General features: G+C 41.5%; 2 protein-coding genes across 2 annotated transcripts in view; both read right to left on the reverse strand.

The window, feature by feature from the left end:
• Positions 1-363: 363 nt before the first annotated feature.
• kcne4 (potassium voltage-gated channel, Isk-related family, member 4) lies at positions 364-2,594 on the reverse strand. The gene is made up of 2 exons (XM_074641256.1): positions 2,522-2,594; positions 364-1,071 (listed from the first exon to the last, which is right to left on the reverse strand). The coding sequence occupies exon 2, from the start codon at positions 1,041-1,043 to the stop codon at positions 480-482; it is 564 nt and encodes a 187-aa protein (XP_074497357.1). The 5' UTR covers positions 1,044-1,071; positions 2,522-2,594; the 3' UTR covers positions 364-479.
• A 1,976-nt stretch (positions 2,595-4,570) lies between these two features.
• The window catches only part of acsl3a (acyl-CoA synthetase long chain family member 3a), a 42,446-nt gene continuing 28,028 nt past the window's right edge, over positions 4,571-18,988 (reverse strand). Inside the window, exons 11-16 of the mRNA XM_074641257.1 lie at positions 9,718-9,792; positions 9,110-9,298; positions 7,953-8,067; positions 7,192-7,349; positions 5,985-7,103; positions 4,571-5,919 (exon numbers count right to left, since the gene is read on the reverse strand). Of these exons, the coding sequence (XP_074497358.1) occupies positions 6,946-7,103; positions 7,192-7,349; positions 7,953-8,067; positions 9,110-9,298; positions 9,718-9,792 (695 nt within the window). The 3' untranslated portion in view covers positions 4,571-5,919; positions 5,985-6,945. The remainder of the gene's footprint in view (positions 5,920-5,984; positions 7,104-7,191; positions 7,350-7,952; positions 8,068-9,109; positions 9,299-9,717; positions 9,793-18,988) is intronic.

Genomic DNA, 18,988 nt, shown 5'->3' on the forward strand with positions numbered 1-18,988 from the left:
AGGGATAAATAAAGCTGCATAGGATTAAATTGAATAACGCCTACATATAACAACGTAAAAATGACCATTGTAGACACATGTTTCAGTCTCACCATGATTATCTTGTCATTTAAAAATGATTTTCTAAAGAAGTCAGAGTCTGAATTTGTTCTTATTTCTCCTATATTTGCAGCAGAGATCATGCAAAACATCAAATAACAAATATTATGCTCCCTTTAACTGTCAGCATTCACTGACTACAGTCTAATACAGATCACATAGGACACATAGTCTTGTTTGACTTGTTCCAGCCCTTTTATGGAGATCATATCATGCTGGTTTGAGGAGTTTTTATGGCACTCAGATGATTTAAGCCTCACTGAAAAGTTGGACTGTTTGTTCCTCTGTGATATGAAGATTCCCAAGAACCTCGTGGTTTTCTCTCCAGGTGATGTTTCACCTCTTTTATGGCCTTGGAGGGTAACACACACACAGAGTCTTCATTGGCCTTCCTGAGTTCTGCCTAAATCATCCGCGCTGTTCTCGGACGCTCCCTTCCTGGTCTCCTCCGACCCGTCCGCCGTGCCGCTGTCCGACTCCTCCTCTATGACGAAGTGCGTGTCCGCTGAGGAGCACAGCGAGCTGATGCTGCACTGCTCCGCGCACAGCGTGCACGCCAGCGGCGATGGCAGCGCGCCCTCGTAGTGGAGGTGTCCAAAGTGGTTGACGTGGGCACCGCAGAAAGGCAGGGACACGTGCACCGAGCGCAGCTCCGAGACAGCGGCGGGAAAGGTGAAGCTGTGTTTCTTGGGCAGCGAGCCCCACTCCCTTTGCGCTTCCTCGTGCACGAGGCGCGTGAAGACGTTGGTCCTCCTCTTCTCTCTCCTTTTGGAGCGGAAGTAGCCCAGCATTAAACCACAGAGGAAGATTCCGTAGAAAGACATGACTATTAGTATGTACCGGTACGCGTTCCCGTCGCTTTTGTCCGCCTGGGAGTGCGCGGTGCTCGGTGTGTGCTCGAAGAGTTGTTTGGGTGACAGTGTGGAGTTCTCCAGGTGATCCATTTTTTTCAGTGCAGTCAACGTGGAGAAACTAGAAAGAAAAGATACAGAAATGCATCCATAAATATGAGGTTCACCTTTACGCACGCTTTACGCGCGCTTTAGGCAAGGCAAGGCAGCTTTATTTGTAGAGCACATTTCAGCAACAGGGCAATTCAAAGTGCTTTACATAAACATTCAAGAACATTAAGACATAATTAAACAGTTATAAAAACATTAAAGATTAGAAAATGAAAACAAGCTCAAAATAAAAGCTATAGGATAGAAGCTAAAATAGAATATAACACAAGAGTAAAAGCTCTAGTGCAGTATGAGATCATTATCTGGTTTAATAAAAGGCAGCAGCAGCAAACAGTAAGATTTAAGCTTTGATTTAAAAGAACTCAGAGTTGAAGTGGGTCCTGCAGGTTTCTGGGAGCTTGTTCCAAATATATGATGCATAAAAACTGAACTTCTGCATGTTTAGTTGTGACTCTGGGGACACTCAGCAGACCTGATCCAGATGAACCGGAGAGGTCTGGATGGTTCAGAACATAGCAGAAGATCAGAAATGTATATTGGCCCTAAACCATTTAGTGCTTTGTAAACCAGCAGCAGTATTTTGAAATCAATTCTCTGAGAGACAGGGAGCCAGTGTAGAGACCTCAGAACTGGACTGATATGATCCACTTTCTTGGTCTTAGTGAGGACTCCAGCAGCAACAGGTTCTGAATCAGCTGCAGCTGTCTGATCCATTTTTTAGGAAGACTAGTAAAGATGCCGTTACTGTAGTCAAGTCGGCTGAAGATAAATGCATGGACTAGTTTTTCCAAATCCTGCTGAGACATCAGTCCTCTAATTCTTGCTCTATTCTTCAGGTGATAGAAGGCTGTCTTTGTAATTATCTTAATATGCTTTTTGCATAAGGATAGGCTCCCAGTGAGTGGAGCATTGATACACAAGTGATTGCAAAGTGATGAAAAACTTTGAAAAAAACATTTGTAGTGTCGTATATACACCCACAATTATGATATGGACAACATTTTTTTTTTCAACCTTTTCATTTGTAACTGAAGATTACATTTCACCACAGGCCTCATTTAGGTATTGCACAAAAGTGAACTTACTACACCTTAACCCTAAGGCATGGTCAATGGAAATAATGCAAAAATAGTAGTAACCAATGCTTCACTCTGCTAGGAGATTTTGCAAATGACATTCAGTGCATACAGTTTACGGTTTATTGCATTTTTATAACTTTAAATTATATTCTTAAGTTTGCATCAGGATACTTTAATAAACAACATCTCATTCTTCTGAAAATATGCTGTTCATTTTATTTTGAACTTTTGTACTTATCTTTTAATTTAGCATTTCTGTACATTTTGTATTTTTCAATTGTTTACAAAAAGTTGCCGAAAATCAACATAAAAGTATTGAGTTGATATAAAACTTAACAAACAATGTATAAACAATAACAAACTCATAAACTGTCTACTCACCAAACTGAAGAGCTAAGTCTCGTGTGAATCTTTACCACTTGTATCTTCTTGCAGCCGTTCAGGAGTTTGGCAGCACTACTAAATGGATGAAGTTATTTATATAGAGACCCTGGAGTGTCATGAGTCACGTGACGGGGGCTGATTGTAACATGAGTCTTGGTGTCTGTGGACGCCCTGAAGGGGCAGTATGTTAAAAAAGAAAAAACTAAGAGTATCTTTTAACATTATTCACGCCTCTAGGGAGTTCTAATGAAATCATCACATGCGTATATGAGTATATTAGACTTACTAAGTTACTGCGAGTCCAACAGAAAGAGACCCGAGGGGATGTGATGGAAAAATACATAGCAGGAGAACTGTTTAGAAAACTGGTGAAAGAAAGTGAAGTGTATGAGAATGCAGGGCCATATCTGCAAACTACACCAGTCTCCTTATTTTTCCATCTAGCCTCTGCACACCTCTGACGCACAAATACATCTCCTCATCTCATCTCATCACACAGGATTTTTCAATTTCCTTTCTGGAACCTAAAGTCTATGAATAAAATCACGCAACACGTTGCATGGTGGAAATGACAGACTGACGACAATCAAAAAGCAATTATTTCTTTCAGTACACTCACCACGTCACACACAAGCAGTGTATGAATGATTCAGAGAGGGACAGGCAGAGACACACCGTGAGGGAAATTGTTTTCATATTGACAAATATTCAGATGATTCACAATGAGTCATTTCTTATCTCCAGTAGTAGAAGAAGTACTCAGATCCTTTATTTTAGTGAAAGTACCAATTCAACAATACAAAAATACTCATGAAAATTAAAAGTCCTGCACTCAAAATCTGACTTGGGTAAACGTAGGTATCATCAGCAGAATGTACTTAAAGTATTAGAAGTTAAAGTACCCACTCCCCTGTAACTGATATATTATTATAAGAGCTGTCAATCGATTCAAATATTTAATTGTGATTAATCGCATGATGGTTCATAGTTAATCACGATTAAAGGCAAATTAATCACACATTTTTTTATCTTTTCAAAATGTACCTTAAAGGGAGATTTGTCAAGTACTTAATACTCTTATCAACATGGGAGTGTGTCAGTGTGCTGACTTGACTATGACTTGCCCCAAACTGCATGTGATTATCATAAAGTGGGCATGACTGTAAAGGGGAGACTCGTGGGTACCCATAGAAACCATTTTCATTCACATATCTTGAGGTCAGAGGTCAAGGGACCCCTTTGAAAATGGCCATGCCGTTTGGAGTGTTATCTAGCCTCCTTCTCAACAAGCTAGCTAGTATGACATAGCTGTACCAATGGGCCCGCTACAACCTAAAAATTCAAGCTTCGTCAAAGAAATGGCGTTAAAATTAATTTGCGTTAACGCGCTATAATCACATTCATTTTGACAGCCCTAATCTGTACACACGTGTATTTTTCAGTTCTTTTAGATACATTTTTTCATGCACAGATGGAAAACTTAATGTATCTAACATATTGCAATTGCACTGTAAATTAAACATCATCTGTTTTTAATAAAACAAATCTTTACAAAATCAAAAATAGTAGTGAAGTAAATAGAAACAGAGACCAAAGCTCATAAGAGCGTAATAATCAAATTCACAGACAGTGGAAATCTTTTTTCTGGTTCATTGCTGTTTAAAATACGCGTTCGACTCATCTGTTCATGGGTTTTACAGTGATTTTATTTATTTTTTGTCATTCTATGGGTGGATGTGATCTCCAAATGATTGATTTAATTAGAGTGAACGCCTCCCTTTCAATCAGACACACCCAAGTATCAGTCAGACAACACTGGGAATGTACGTCTCTATACCGTAATACATGGTGAGCATTAATGCTTGAATTGGATTAGTGACTATTATTGAATCAACGAAGGCTGAGTTCACTCAGTTCAGTTGTTTCAGCTCTACATACATAAATAAATGTCATCATCTCTCTGTCTTAGAATTATAGCGCTTAATTTAATTAATTAGAGTTGGCGATATGAAATGTATTTCTCCAAAACAATAAAATACTCTTGCATGTAGACCAAACACAATCTTTATTTACTTCATTTTTCCAAAGGCAAATTACAAATAAATAATTGGATGCACTTATGTTACAAGGCAGGTTCTCAGTACAGAGAGGTCTATGATCATAAAGCTTAGTTAAAGTAGAGGCTATACATGTGCTTCCTCTGCCGGTCACAGCTCCACATACATGTATATATGTACATACACACTGACGGAGTAACATCAAATGAAAAATCAGTCAGGAATTAGAAAGGCAACAGGTGTCACATTGTGAGGGATGTTTGTGCCGTGTACGGACTCGATGAGTCACACACTTTAATCATACTCGTGCAGATGACGATAAGCTGGTAAAGACAGTCCTGCAGAATTAATGTTAGCCACACACACAGAAATCGCACTTGTCAAAAGTGTGCACATTTTTCAATCCGCCCACGTACATTGAGAAAGTTGTATTTATATCCTATCCGTAATCAAATGCCTTATTTGGACAGAAATTATACATTTTCATATTGCTCTACGATTTATCAAATATGACAATGATTACACAGTCATTTCATCTGTAATACAAGCAAGTAAATGTGCATTCTTGTGCACACTGTGGTCTGTACAGCACATACAAAACTATACTCTATCACTGTAGGAAAATACAATAGACTAAACAACAGTGCATCTTTGTTTCTTTTCTTTTTAAATAAGACTATTAGGTGCATTTTTTTTGTCATTCTCCTAAAAAATGACAATGGCCTTAATGTGGATGATAAAGTTATAAAAATTGTTAGACCTTATATGACCTCAGCATTTTTATCGACCTGCTCTCATTTCCCCTCAAATGACTTTGTGCTTTTGGTAACAAGATGTGCTGATGGGAGAGACGTTATGGGAGTCAAAGTCCGACTGTGGGTGGGAGACTAAATAAACCAGTGACAGAGCTCAAAACATGTGAACAAAAAAGAAAAATTAAAAGAAACAAAAGAGTTAACCGTCTCTTGACCTGCAGGAATAAAAGGATTTGAAATAATTTATGTTAAAAGAAGAGGATTAAAATGAACTAAAGGAAAGATTTAGAGACGGACATAACCGATCTAGTGTCCCTATGCACAAAGCAACGAGGCAACAAACATGTCCGCCAACGTCACTTAAGGTCTAGGCAAAACCTACTGTAACACTCAGTCAGGTTTAGGAAAAAAAACACATGGTTGGCCTTAAAACTACTATGTTTGTACCATGAAAATGAAACTGAAAGTTGTCAACACGGGACACGAATGAACAGCTGATTGTAATGTGAAAGTGAAACTTAACACACGGGACACAAACAGCGGTCTCCTGGATGAAAGCCTTATGTTTGTTGGACCCATCCACCTCCCCTCCTTCGGAAATGCATCCGATACTGCCCAAAATTCAGAAACGGGTATCGGCGAGTATGCCAGTCTATGCACCGATCCGATACCATAATTTATTATCCCAGAAAAAACGGAAATCAATTTTTCTTTGCTGCGAAGAAGAACTGATTTCAGGTAGTTTGTCACGTGACGATAGCAAACAACAACAGCGTGGTGCTAGTGGAGAGTGTAACGGTAACGGCAGTCAGAGCGAGGTAAAAATCAGCCATTTGGCAATATTTCACAGTGGAAAATCCAACAAGTAAAACTGTATGTATTTGTTCATGTTTTACAAAGGGTTAACCTGATCTGGGCGATACAACGAAGATATTAATCATATCACATCCGTTCATGGTCAGTAGTAAGCAGCTGTTAAATAATAGTAATGATAATAATAATAATAACTATAGTTTTTTTTATCACGCTGGTATCGGATCGGTACTCGGTATCGGCCGATACCACAAGTTCAGGTATCAGAATCGGTATCGGGAAGAAAAAAATGGTATCGAAAAATCTCAAGTAGTTAATTGAAAGCCCGGTGCATCTCATACAGGCGCTAAAGGGTGTGTTGTGCGCCGGTATCGAACGCCGACGGGCGTGACAAAGCATCGGTGTTTGGAGCATTGGGAATGAGAACGGGCCGGGCACTCAGAAAGAGTTCAACAGACAACATCACCTAACCCACCATCTGTTTCATAACTCACATCCTGAACAATAAAGATCCCCACAAAGAGGTCATACACCTGGGCAAAAAAAGGCAAAAGGCAGCAGTGGTGGAGTTTTATTTTTCAGCCTTTCTTTAGTTACAAATTCAAGTAAAAGTTACTTCCGTGACGGAACTGGCAGCACCCTATCCTTCAGCTTATTTCTGTTAAAATTTACCACAGTTTCAGGTCACGGCAGCTCTTATGTTCATGGCTAAGGATATAAGGAAGCAGTGAGAGTGTTCAGAGTCAAGTGTTGGTCTGTGCTTTGAGAATGAACATCGCTGTGCTGATCCTTTTCGTTATTTCCCACCGTACATCCTCTCGATGTCGTCCTTGTAATGTGTTTTCAGCTCCTTGCGTTTGAGCTTGAATGCGTCAGTCACTAATCCTGTCTCAGGAGTCCACGGCTCTGGGCTCAGGCAGATCTTGCGAGGGATCTCAAAGCGCTCTAGCTCGGCTACGACAGAAGAAGACGAAACATTAACTCAACCCTAAAAAAGTTTCCAACATATAGAGTTAAAACCTCTTCTTTGACCTCTTCTCACCTGCTATAGCAGCCTCGGTGATGGTCTTGAGGACCAGCTCCTCCATGAGCTTACTGTTGCACAGCTCCTCGCGTGATCCTCGGATATCATAATCATCAGCCAGAGTCAGCAGCTGCTTCTGATTGGGCACCAAGAAGCCAATCACATATGACTCATCACTGCAGAGCGGGAGGAGAGGAGACGACAAGACAAGAGGGATGTCAGAGTGAAAGAAAAACAGAGTGTAGTTATTAAGTGACACTGGTCCTTGTGTGTATTCTAGCGAGTGAAGGTTTAGCCGAATACGGTGATGGAGCACAAACATGTGCGAACCATCAATTCTTCACCAAGTGAGATATTTACCCATAAAAGGAAATGGAAACAATACATGCCTGAGCAGAGCGTGGACAGATTGCAACCTCCAACTATCTTTAAAACAGTATGTGGTAGACTAGGACACACACACTAACTCACAGTGTCTAATATGAGAATGTCAAGTTAGTCTGTGTTATAGAACATCAATCTGATTATAAATATATTAATAGAGATGTTATGGTTAGTTGTTGTGTCTTTCTAGCCAAACAGCTACTGTGATGCTAACGTCAGTTAAGTACAACAGCTAGGTTGCTCTTTGCGCGGTTTTATGGGCAGGAACTTGAACTGCCTTGATCTGCATAGACTCTGACTCCAAATCACATCACCAGCGCATGATGGCAACCCCGTATCTGGGATATATTTTGAAGTGGAGACTTGTCGTCCATCTTTATATATAGTCTATCTACCTGTTGGCATAGGCGCAGATGTTGTCGACCAGAGGGCAGTTCTTCAACACGGCCTCCACCTTTCCCAGCGAGACGTACTCTCCCACCTGCAGCTTCACCAGGTCTTTCTTACGATCTGGAAACACAGCAGAGACAGATGCCTGTAAGATCACGTTTATTTCCATGTGCACATCTTTAAGTGTGGAAAAGGATGGAAGAAGCTGGAGGAAGGGGCCTGTGTATATCTGACCAGTATCATCTAGATAACAGAGGAGATTTGGGGGTTCTGGCTGACTAAAGTAAACAAGACTATGGAGTAATTCTGGGAAGGGAGGTACAATCTGATTTGTGGAAAGGCCTCATGATGGATGGAAGTTGAGCAGAGAGGTAGTCTGGAAAAAGTCCAGGAAGCACAATGTTGATGTAGAAGAATACGAACAGAGCAGATTACCCCAAATGGTAATCTACACCTATGAATCCACCTATATATTAGGGCTGGGCAATATATCGATATTATATCAATATTGTGATATGAGACTAGGTATCGTCTAAGATTTTGGAAATTGGAATATGGCATAATTGTCGTCTTTTCCTGGTTTTAAAGGCTGCACTACAGTAAATGTAATTTTTGGCCGTCGGACAGTTTGGGCCGTCGGTGGCCGTCTGTCGGCCCAGTTTTTGTGGTGTGTCCTGCACTGTCGGCACTAGTCTGCCCGTGTTGGAGGCTTTTCATCATGTTGAATTGGCGGCAGAGCTCGTCGGTAAGAGAAATCACTCTGATTTTGACTGATGAATACAGACGACCGCTGTCTGCTGGTGCGGAGAGTTATTTAATCTCACACAGGTGCAAAACGTACGTGCCAACTGGCCGTCAGCTGTAGTCTTTGCGGTATGTTCAAATGCAACTTGTCGGCTAAGACAAAGGCGACATGAGGCGACGCAACAGTCAGCTTTCATTGCTTCTAGTTCTTCTTTGATGTCGGCTTGGTATGTCTGGGCATTAACACACGGGACACAAACAGCGATCTCCTGGATGAAAGCTTTGTGTTTGTTCTAGCTGGTCTATTATTTGCCTTCACCCACTTAGTCATTATATCCAAATTACTGATGGTTATTTATCAAGAATCTCATTGTGTACATATTTTGTAAAAGCACCAATTCCATCCACCTCTCCTCACCAATTATCTTGAAGCCCCCGTCTTCGTGAACCTCTCCGATGTCTCCCGTACAGAACCACCGCTGGCCGTTCTCGTCTACAAAGAAATCTTGGTTTTTCGCCTCGTCCTTGTAGTATCCCATGGTTACGTTGGCTCCACCAATCAGAATCTCTCCTCTCGGATATGGCTTGTCAGTACTTCTGTAGCCACCTGAAAGCAGGGTTTAAATTCAGTGGATTGCAAATGAAAACGCAATAAAACAAACCTTCAGTTCTCTGGATGCTGCTACATATTAATTTTTGTGGAGATAAAAAACCTGACAGCATGTTTACTCTAAATTCTATTTCTGCTCTGCAAGCCAATAAAGTCAGCTTGATAAGTATCAAGATTTAACTGAGCGCAATAAAAATGAGTTATGATCCGTTACATAAAAATGATGGAAGTTGTACAGGAGTGGAAGGATAAGAAGTATGCTTTCCTTACAAGGTTATGGACCAGCTACACTGGTCTCTCCTGAAACACTGACAGTCTCACTGGCTTGGGGAATAATTAATGGTGGATTGATAAATAAATAAATAAAAGTAATAACTAAACGCTGCATCATTTCATCATGCATCAGTCTCACTCACCTTCTACCCAGTCTTTGAGCTTGATCTCGCTGCAAACCACTGGCCCTCCCACTCTCCCAGTGCTGTAATCCCACACTAGAACAGACAACATACACACACACGTGATCAGGAAGCATCAAGGCACGACATTTATTACCATAGTAACACGACCTCACTTGTTCCCTCGCCATGGAAACCCCATCCCAAAGGAATGTCCACAAAACAGTGTTTTCCTGACCGCCACTCTGTTTTTTTGGTCTGCCTGGGAAAAGCTGGAAGGATTTCCATTATCTGATAAATGTGTTGATAAGCTGCAAAAGTTCAAAACAGTTTATTGGGACAGTCGTCACCGCCAAAGATATGAATGGTATTCGTTTACGCACATTAAGAGAAAGGATAGGGATTTCCCGGTTAAGTACGGAATGTCTGCATTTTTGTGGGGAGACAGTCATTTCTATTATTTAAAAAAACAACATGAGCACAAATGTTCACGTCCCTCTCTCTGAATTTCCCTCGGGATCAATAAAGTTATTATCTATCTTACTATTTACTATCTATCTAATATAACAGTTTCACAACAGGCTAAGAAACATGATGCTAACTGGGTTCTCAGTGTGATAGGTAGAATATTATATGAGGAAAGCTGATCAGCTATAAATAACTTCGAGTAATAAGGGCAATTGTGGTGACATAAAAGATTAATTAATTGTGAAATGGGTCATAAAAACATTATTTTGGTTAAAACCTCTCTAAATGTCATAATATGTCCTATCTCCCTGTCCATCTGTGATCTACCTGTTGGGCCTGTTCGGAGATTGATTAGTAGTACCTGCTGAGGCCTGAAGGGGAAGCTCGCGACTGCGGTGCCTCATTCTCATGAGACTGAAAGAGAGGAGGCATCGTGTCAAGAGTCTCAATACAAATATTTCCCTATTCAGGTATAGAAATAAGTATTTCATTTTCAAAGCTGTCAGATGTGTTTATTAAGTTGTTGAGTTGTGTTTTATTGATATGATGACCTAGTTTAGAGTGTTTTGTGTGTTTTGTTGACATTGTTCGAGCACTGGTTCAAGCTAGTTAGCTGTGTTTGATCCTGCCGCTTTGATAGCGCCACAGGATGGCGGTGCGGCGCGACTCGTCGTGTGTGTGTGTGTGTGTGTGTGTGTGTGTGTGAAGACAGTATGGGCCGGTGAAGTGTATGTGTGTGTTTGGGGGTAAAGATGATGTATTTGTGTTAATTATAAAGTGATTGTTTAGGACAGAGGGAACTTAGAGTAATTTGTGTCATTTAGGATATTTTTGTTTAATTCCTTTTGCTGAGATAATTAATGTTTATTGATTTATAGGCTGTTTACAGTAATATTTAATCTGTTATAAGAATTTATGTCCCTGTTGATATTGTTTGTGGAAATTAAAGATTCTCATGAGACTGAAAGAGAGGAGGCATCGTGTCAAGAGTCTCAATACAAATATTTCCCTATTCAGGGCACAACATCTTGGAGGCACCGCTGGGATGAATGTGACGAGGGTAAGCTGTTCCAGATAGACGTCCCCGATCATCATTCAACTCATCACATCTACAGCCGAGGTGGAGGAGAGCGTGTGGTGGTTCGACAACTGCGCAGAGAGACTTGCATGCAACCTGAGGTCAACCGCTGGTGCCCGGAGAGCTGCGTCGTCTATTCTGCAAAGGAAAAGTTCCGCTTCACACTGACACTGTCCCACGGCCAGAGACTGAAATGGATTCGTCGGAGCGAGAGGATTTGAAACTCGAAGTTGGTGGTGCACTGTACACATTGACAAGAGATGATTTGATTGAAGTTTGTGATTTTCTACACATTGCTGGGTCAAAATTTGAAATAGTGTCAGGCAAAAGTCGCTCCTCTCTTATCGTACATGTCACAAGGCACATAGAAAGAGAAGAGTTAAGTGAGCTTGAAGATGAGGGTATGGTAGAGCTACTGACTTTAAAAGACAAGATAGATGAGTTGCAACAGGCTGCCCAAAATAGTGCAGTAGAACAGAAAAACTCAGATGCAAAACAGACAGATTCTGTGCAGGAGCAGATTATTCAGCCTCCAGAAGGAGAGCGGTTACAAAAAGAGATAGAGTCACTGCAATTAGCATTAGCTTTGTCACTTCAGGAGAAAGCAAACCTAAACAATAAAAATCAAAAGTCAGCGAGTGAAAACAGTAACAGCGCTAAAGGAGACCATGTACCTGCTCAACAGACCTCCCAACCCCGCCTGTCACTACAGTGGGGCAGAGAATTTAAAATATCAGGCCAGATAGGTGAGCCAGGTCAAAAGGACAAACTTACCTTCTCCAGTCTAGCACACCAGATTGAGCAAGGCATCAATAAGGGATTTCCTGAAATAGAAGTAGTTGATGCAGTGATTAGAGCAATAGCACCAAGTTTACAACTACGCAGTTACCTTGAGGGAAAGAGTAATCTTAACTTACCTACCTTAAGGAGGATTCTTAGGTCCCATTACCAAGAAAAAGGTGCAACAGAACTGTACAAACAGTTAACCTCAGAGGTTCAGAGTAGCAAGGAAACCCCACAAAATTTCCTTATCCGAGCCCTAGATTTGAGACAGAAAATCCTGTTTGCATCGCAAGAAGCAGAATCTGGTTTAAGATATGATACTGTCCTCGTACAGAGCATGTTTCTTCATACCGTTCTGACAGGCCTGCAAAATGATAGCATTAGAAGTGACCTCCAGCCTTACCTGCAACAAACAACGACAAGTGATGAGCTGCTTCTTGAAAAACTTAACATTGCTTGTGCAAATGAAGCAGAACGACAAAATAAAAAGAAACTACTAAGCCAGCAGCGACCAACAACTGTGCACTCAGTTCAGTCTGACCCACCTGTGGATAAAGGGAGGAAAAATCCAAGCTCAGAACAAACCAGCAAAACCCAGCCTGATGTACTGAATGAATTGAAAGAATTGCGCTCTGACATGGCATTACTGAAAAATATTGGTGCTGAAGTTGCACAAATCAGAGAGTCAATTCGACAGCCTAGTCCAGCACAGACACAGCATGTGGCTGCACAGGAATACCTTCCCCCTCCTCAGTTCCAGTATCCACCACAAAGCGTCTGGCCTCCCCCAGGACCAGGACGAAGAGGAGAAACAGCACAATATCAACAGAGGTTTGCACCACAGCCACATTATCGTGCTCCAAATCGTGCACGCCTGAGAAAATGCATTGGCTGCCAGCAGAGTGAAAGTGAATATTGCACTCATTGCTACAGATGCGGCAGTGATGAACACTTCCTCGCAGGTTGCAAAGTGAGAGGAACCAGACAAGACAAAGATGGGCCTTTAAACGAAAGAGGGTTACCCCCACGGGACTAGGAGTAACCAGCAACAGTATAACGTCCCAACAGCACTGTTCCCACTGTGGTCTCTCTGGGAAAGACAAAAGCTTAAGAAAGTGTGCATCATGTAAAAAAGACATTTACTGTTCAAAAGCCTGTCAAGTTGAACACTGGCCAAAACATAAGAAACGATGCAACAAGCCCACTAACTCACCAGTAAATCAGTGCTCTCACACAAAGACAAATGCCACCAAAACAAAGAAAGAGGACAGTCATTCCCGCCTTGTTGCTCTTGTAGGGAAACGATGTATAGTTGACTGCTATATACAAGGCCGTAAAACTAGAGCATTGTGGGATACAGGTTCTCAAGTCTGCATTGTTGATGAGAAGTGGAAACGGAGACATTTGCCACATGAAAAGTTAAAGGATATCTCTGAGTTACTGGATGCACCTGATGATTTGAAAATAACAGCCGCAAACGGACAGAGCATGCCTTATAAAGGTTTCATTGAAGTCACTTTTGGATTAGCTGCTGATGGAGCTGACCCTCAAGAGCTTATTGTCCCCATGCTGGTTATGAGAGGTGGAAGACTTCCACAGCCCATCTTAGGCTTTAATGTCATTGAGCAAATGATAAAAGCCAGCACCACAGAACAACTGGATACAACAAGAAGAGAGCAACTTAATGAGACATTAACAACTGCTTTCCCCAGTCTTGAGAGCGACAATGTCACTGCCTTCATTGATCTTGTGACTACTGAACAATCATGTGACTATGTTGTGAAAACGGCAAAAGAGAAAGTTATCGTGCCCAAACACACCTCTGTTCAGATTGACTGTAAGGTGCAGACACGGCCACTAAAAAAAGACACCACACTTCTCTTTGAACCTGACATAAATCCTCAGTGGACTGAAGGCCTTGAGTTTTGTGAGACATTGGTAAAGCTAAGAAGTGGTGTTTCAACTTACATTGTTCTTGATGTGCAAAATCCAACTGACCATGATATTGAACTGTCAGGAAAAACTGTTATTGGTACATTACAGCATGTCCAGGCTGTGTATCCAGCGACTGTTTTAGAGAAACCCGATCATTGCCCTCAAGTGTCAGTCAGTCAAGTAAATGCACAAAGTGAGCAAGCTAATGACATTTCGTGGGATCCACCGATTAACCTAAGCCATCTGAATGAACCTGAAAAAGAAGTTGTACAGGACATGCTGCGTGAAGAATGCTCCTCTTTTTCCAAGTCGGACAATGACATCGGATGTGTTGAAAAGTTAAAGTTGAGCATATCATTGAAAGACATGGATCCTGTTGCACGCACTTACCTGTCAGTGCCAAAGCCGCTCTACAAAGAAATGAAAGACTATCTGCACAATCTTATTGCTCAGGGATGGGTAAAGAAATCCAACTCACCTTATGCATCGCCTGTTGTCTGTGTAAGAAAAAAAGATGGAAGCCTGCGTCTTTGCATAGATTACAGGGAACTGAACAAAAAGACTCACCCTGACAGACAACCGATCCCTCGAGTGCAGGACATCCTTGACAGTCTTGGTGGCAACTCATGGTTTTCGTTGCTCGACCAAGGAAAAGCCTACCATCAAGGGTTTATGGATGAAAACAGCAGACCTTTAACTGCATTTGTGACTCCATGGGGCCTTTATGAATGGATAAGGATTCCATTTGGGCTAATGAACGCACCTGCAGCCTTTCAACGCTGCATGGAGGAGTGTCTGGAAGAAGTGAGAGATAATATCTGCGTCCCCTACCTGGATGATACTCTTGTTTACAGCCAGTCATTTGATGATCATGTTAACCATGTCAGAAAAGTACTCCAGCTGCTGAGAAAATACGGCATCAAGCTAAAACCCAGCAAATGTGAATTGTTTAAACATGAAGTCCGTTATCTGGGAAGAATTGTTTCAGACGAAGGAAGCAAAGTTGATCCAGCAGACACCATCGCTGTGAGAGCTTTGAAAGACAAAAGACCAAGCAATGTTGGAGAGCTAAGATCTGTCATGGGCTTATTAAGCTATTACAGGCAATACATAAAAGACTTTTCCCGTATCGCAGGACCACTTTACAACCTGTTGAAAGGGACAACAAAAGACAACAATGTGCCACAAAAGAAAACAAACTCGAGACAAGTTAAAGGGGAAAACAAAGGAGTGCCGTCACACACACCAATTGTGTGGAATGAAGGACATCAACGCATATTGGAGCGGCTAATAGACTGCTTGGTAGAGCCACCAGTTCTCGGGTTCCCAGACTTTTCAAAGCCATTTGTCCTCCACACAGATGCCTCAAATCAAGGCCTTGGTGCAGTCCTCTACCAAGAACAGGATAATAAACTCCGTGTCATAGCCTATGGTTCGCGAACTCTGACTGCTGCTGAAAGAAATTATCATCTCCACTCAGGAAAATTGGAATTTCTCGCATTAAAGTGGGCAGTCACAGAAAAATTCAGAGATTACTTGTATTATGCTCCAACTTTCACAGTGTTTACTGATAACAATCCCCTTACATATGTCCTGTCCAGTGCCAAGCTGAACGCAACAGGATGCAGATGGGTGGCAGAGCTTGCAGACTTCCATTTCACTATTCGATATCGCCCAGGTAAAGAAAATGTGGATGCAGATAGCCTGTCAAGAATGCCTTTAAATATTGACATGATGATGGAACAATGTACTGAAGAGTTGACATCAGACTGTGTAGCAGCGACAACCCAAGCCGTCGAGACTCAAGACTCCAGCTCATCATGGGTCTGTCCAGCAGTTAACTCTCTCCAATGTACAGAAAGTGAAGAGACACACAAACCATTCTCAGCCGATGAGATAAGACAAGCACAACAAGATGACAAAAATATAGGTCCTATAATGCAGTGTGTATTGAGCGACAACAAACCATCAGTACATGAACTAAGAAACTTCAGTATGCAAAGCAAGTGTTTACTGCGCAGCTGGGAGAGACTTCATTTTGATGAAGATGGAATTCTTCGCAGGAAGACAACAAACAAAACACAGCTTGTATTACCTGAGAAGTATAAAGCCACTGTTCTGAAAGAGTTACATGATGAAATGGGCCATCAAGGCATCGATCGAACAACATCACTGATCAGAGATAGATTCTTCTGGCCTTACATGCAGAAAGAAATTGAACATTATGTTGCCAGGACATGTAGTTGTCTGAAACAAAAGACACCAAGCAAAGAAACACGAGCACCCATGACCAGTATTGTAACCACACAGCCATTTGAACTGGTGTCGATCGATTTCCTCCACTTGGACAAATGTAAGGGTGGCTACGAGTACATATTGGTAATTGTTGATCACTTCACTCGTTTTGCACAGGCTTACCCCACCACATCCAAGTCTGCAAAAACAGTTGCTGACCGAATATTCAACGACTATGCTCTAAAGTTTGGACTGCCGAACCGGATACACCATGATCAAGGTGGCGAGTTTGAGAACCAGCTCTTTTCCCAGCTGAAAAAGAACTGTGGTGTTCTAGGATCGCGAACTACACCTTATCACCCGCAAGGAAATGGACAAGTTGAACGCTTTAACAGAACATTACTACAAATGCTCAAAACACTGACTGAAAAACAGAAGACAAACTGGAAAGATACTCTGAACAAGTTAATCTATGCATATAACTGCACAAGATGTGATGTCACAGGTTTCTCCCCTTTTTACCTCCTTTTCGGAAGGTCCCCAAGGTTACCTATCGACCTACTGTTTGGACTCACTTCTGAGACAGGAAAGGTAGACCATCGAACATACATGGAGAAATGGAAGCGAGAAATGCAGGAAGCATATGACATCGTCAGAGAAAATGCAAAGAAGTCAACAGAGAGAAGTAAAAGACATTATGATGGAAAAGTGAGAAGCTCAGTGCTGCACCCCGGTGATCGTGTCCTTGTAAGGAATCTGACACCTAGAGGAGGCACTGGAAAGCTTCGCAATCATTGGGAAGAGAACATTCATGTTGTGGTACGCCAGGTTGGAGAAGACATCCCAGTCTATGAAGTGAAGCCTGAGCAGGGAAGAGGAAGATCAAGAACCCTGCATCGCAACCTGTTGCTACAATGTGATCACTTGCCCTTGGAAATCCAGCCAAAAGCAGCATCCAAGCAAAACAAAAGGATAACAAAGACAACCACAGGAAACACAGAACAGGACGAAGAAAATGATGAAGATGAATGTCTAATCTACTACAGACCAGCAACAGAGTCTCAGATACCTATGGTAGAAAGAACCATTGAGCATGCAGACATACAAAATGACCAAGAGCAATCAGTGTTAAGTGACGACGGACAAGTGTTTGAACAAGGTCACATAATAGACACAGATGAGTTTGAGGTACAGCAGGAAGATGTACTGCCAGAACACGATGATCAGAGTGAAGATGAACAACCAGATGAAGGAGCACAGGATGAGATTCAGGAACTCCTGCATCCAGATTCAGATGGAGATGTCATAGAACAGAGACATGACCTGTTAAGGAGAGAAAGACGAGCTCCTAAGATCTTCACCTATGACCAATTAGGAACCCCTACATGTTATAGTGCAACCCATGCAAATGACATGCATTACCAGTATCAGCCGATAGTATACAGGGCAGTTCAGCCAGTACCAATGTGGACAAGCCCACATCAGGTTTACCAACCTTTATTTATGCAGAGATATTAGGCATAAGAAAGATTTAAGCTGTTGAGTACAGTAAGAGATTGTTTAACAGAAAAGCTCTCTAGATTTAGTTGGGTCATGTATACAGTACATCCAGTACTTTGTTATAAGTAAAGTTGTCACTGTAGTAATCTCCCTTTAAGATGTAGTTAAGAAAACAGGAACATAGGTTGAGAACCATAACTCCACAACAGTAATGATGTCGGGACGACATCTAATTTTGCAGGGGAGTGTGTGATAGGTAGAATATTATATGAGGAAAGCTGATCAGCTATAAATAACTTCGAGTAATAAGGGCAATTGTGGTGACATAAAAGATTAATTAATTGTGAAATGGGTCATAAAAACATTATTTTGGTTAAAACCTCTCTAAATGTCATAATATGTCCTATCTCCCTGTCCATCTGTGATCTACCTGTTGGGCCTGTTCGGAGATTGATTAGTAGTACCTGCTGAGGCCTGAAGGGGAAGCTCGCGACTGCGGTGCCTCATTCTCATGAGACTGAAAGAGAGGAGGCATCGTGTCAAGAGTCTCAATACAAATATTTCCCTATTCAGGTATAGAAATAAGTATTTCATTTTCAAAGCTGTCAGATGTGTTTATTAAGTTGTTGAGTTGTGTTTTATTGATATGATGACCTAGTTTAGAGTGTTTTGTGTGTTTTGTTGACATTGTTCGAGCACTGGTTCAAGCTAGTTAGCTGTGTTTGATCCTGCCGCTTTGATAGCGCCACAGGATGGCGGTGCGGCGCGACTCGTCGTGTGTGTGTGTGTGTGTGTGTGTGTGTGTGTGAAGACAGTATGGGCCGGTGAAGTGTATGTGTGTGTTTGGGGGTAAAGATGATGTATTTGTGTTAATTATAAAGTGATTGTTTAGGACAGAGGGAACTTAGAGTAATTTGTGTCATTTAGGATATTTTTGTTTAATTCCTTTTGCTGAGATAATTAATGTTTATTGATTTATAGGCTGTTTACAGTAATATTTAATCTGTTATAAGAATTTATGTCCCTGTTGATATTGTTTGTGGAAATTAAAGATTCTCATGAGACTGAAAGAGAGGAGGCATCGTGTCAAGAGTCTCAATACAAATATTTCCCTATTCAGGGCACAACATCAGCATATGATGATTTTTTGCTAATGTTGATTTTTCCAAACCGCTTGTCTGTTTACCACAACCCACGCACAATAAATCTACTCGTTATTTTCCTATCATTCATTTTCTCATGCTGTAAACTTATCTTTCCGTCTTCACGTCCTCCCACTGCTTTTATCTCTGC

Source organism: Sebastes fasciatus, chromosome 7 (genome assembly GCF_043250625.1).
Source record: "Sebastes fasciatus isolate fSebFas1 chromosome 7, fSebFas1.pri, whole genome shotgun sequence".
Taxonomy (NCBI): Eukaryota; Metazoa; Chordata; class Actinopteri; order Perciformes; family Sebastidae; genus Sebastes; species Sebastes fasciatus.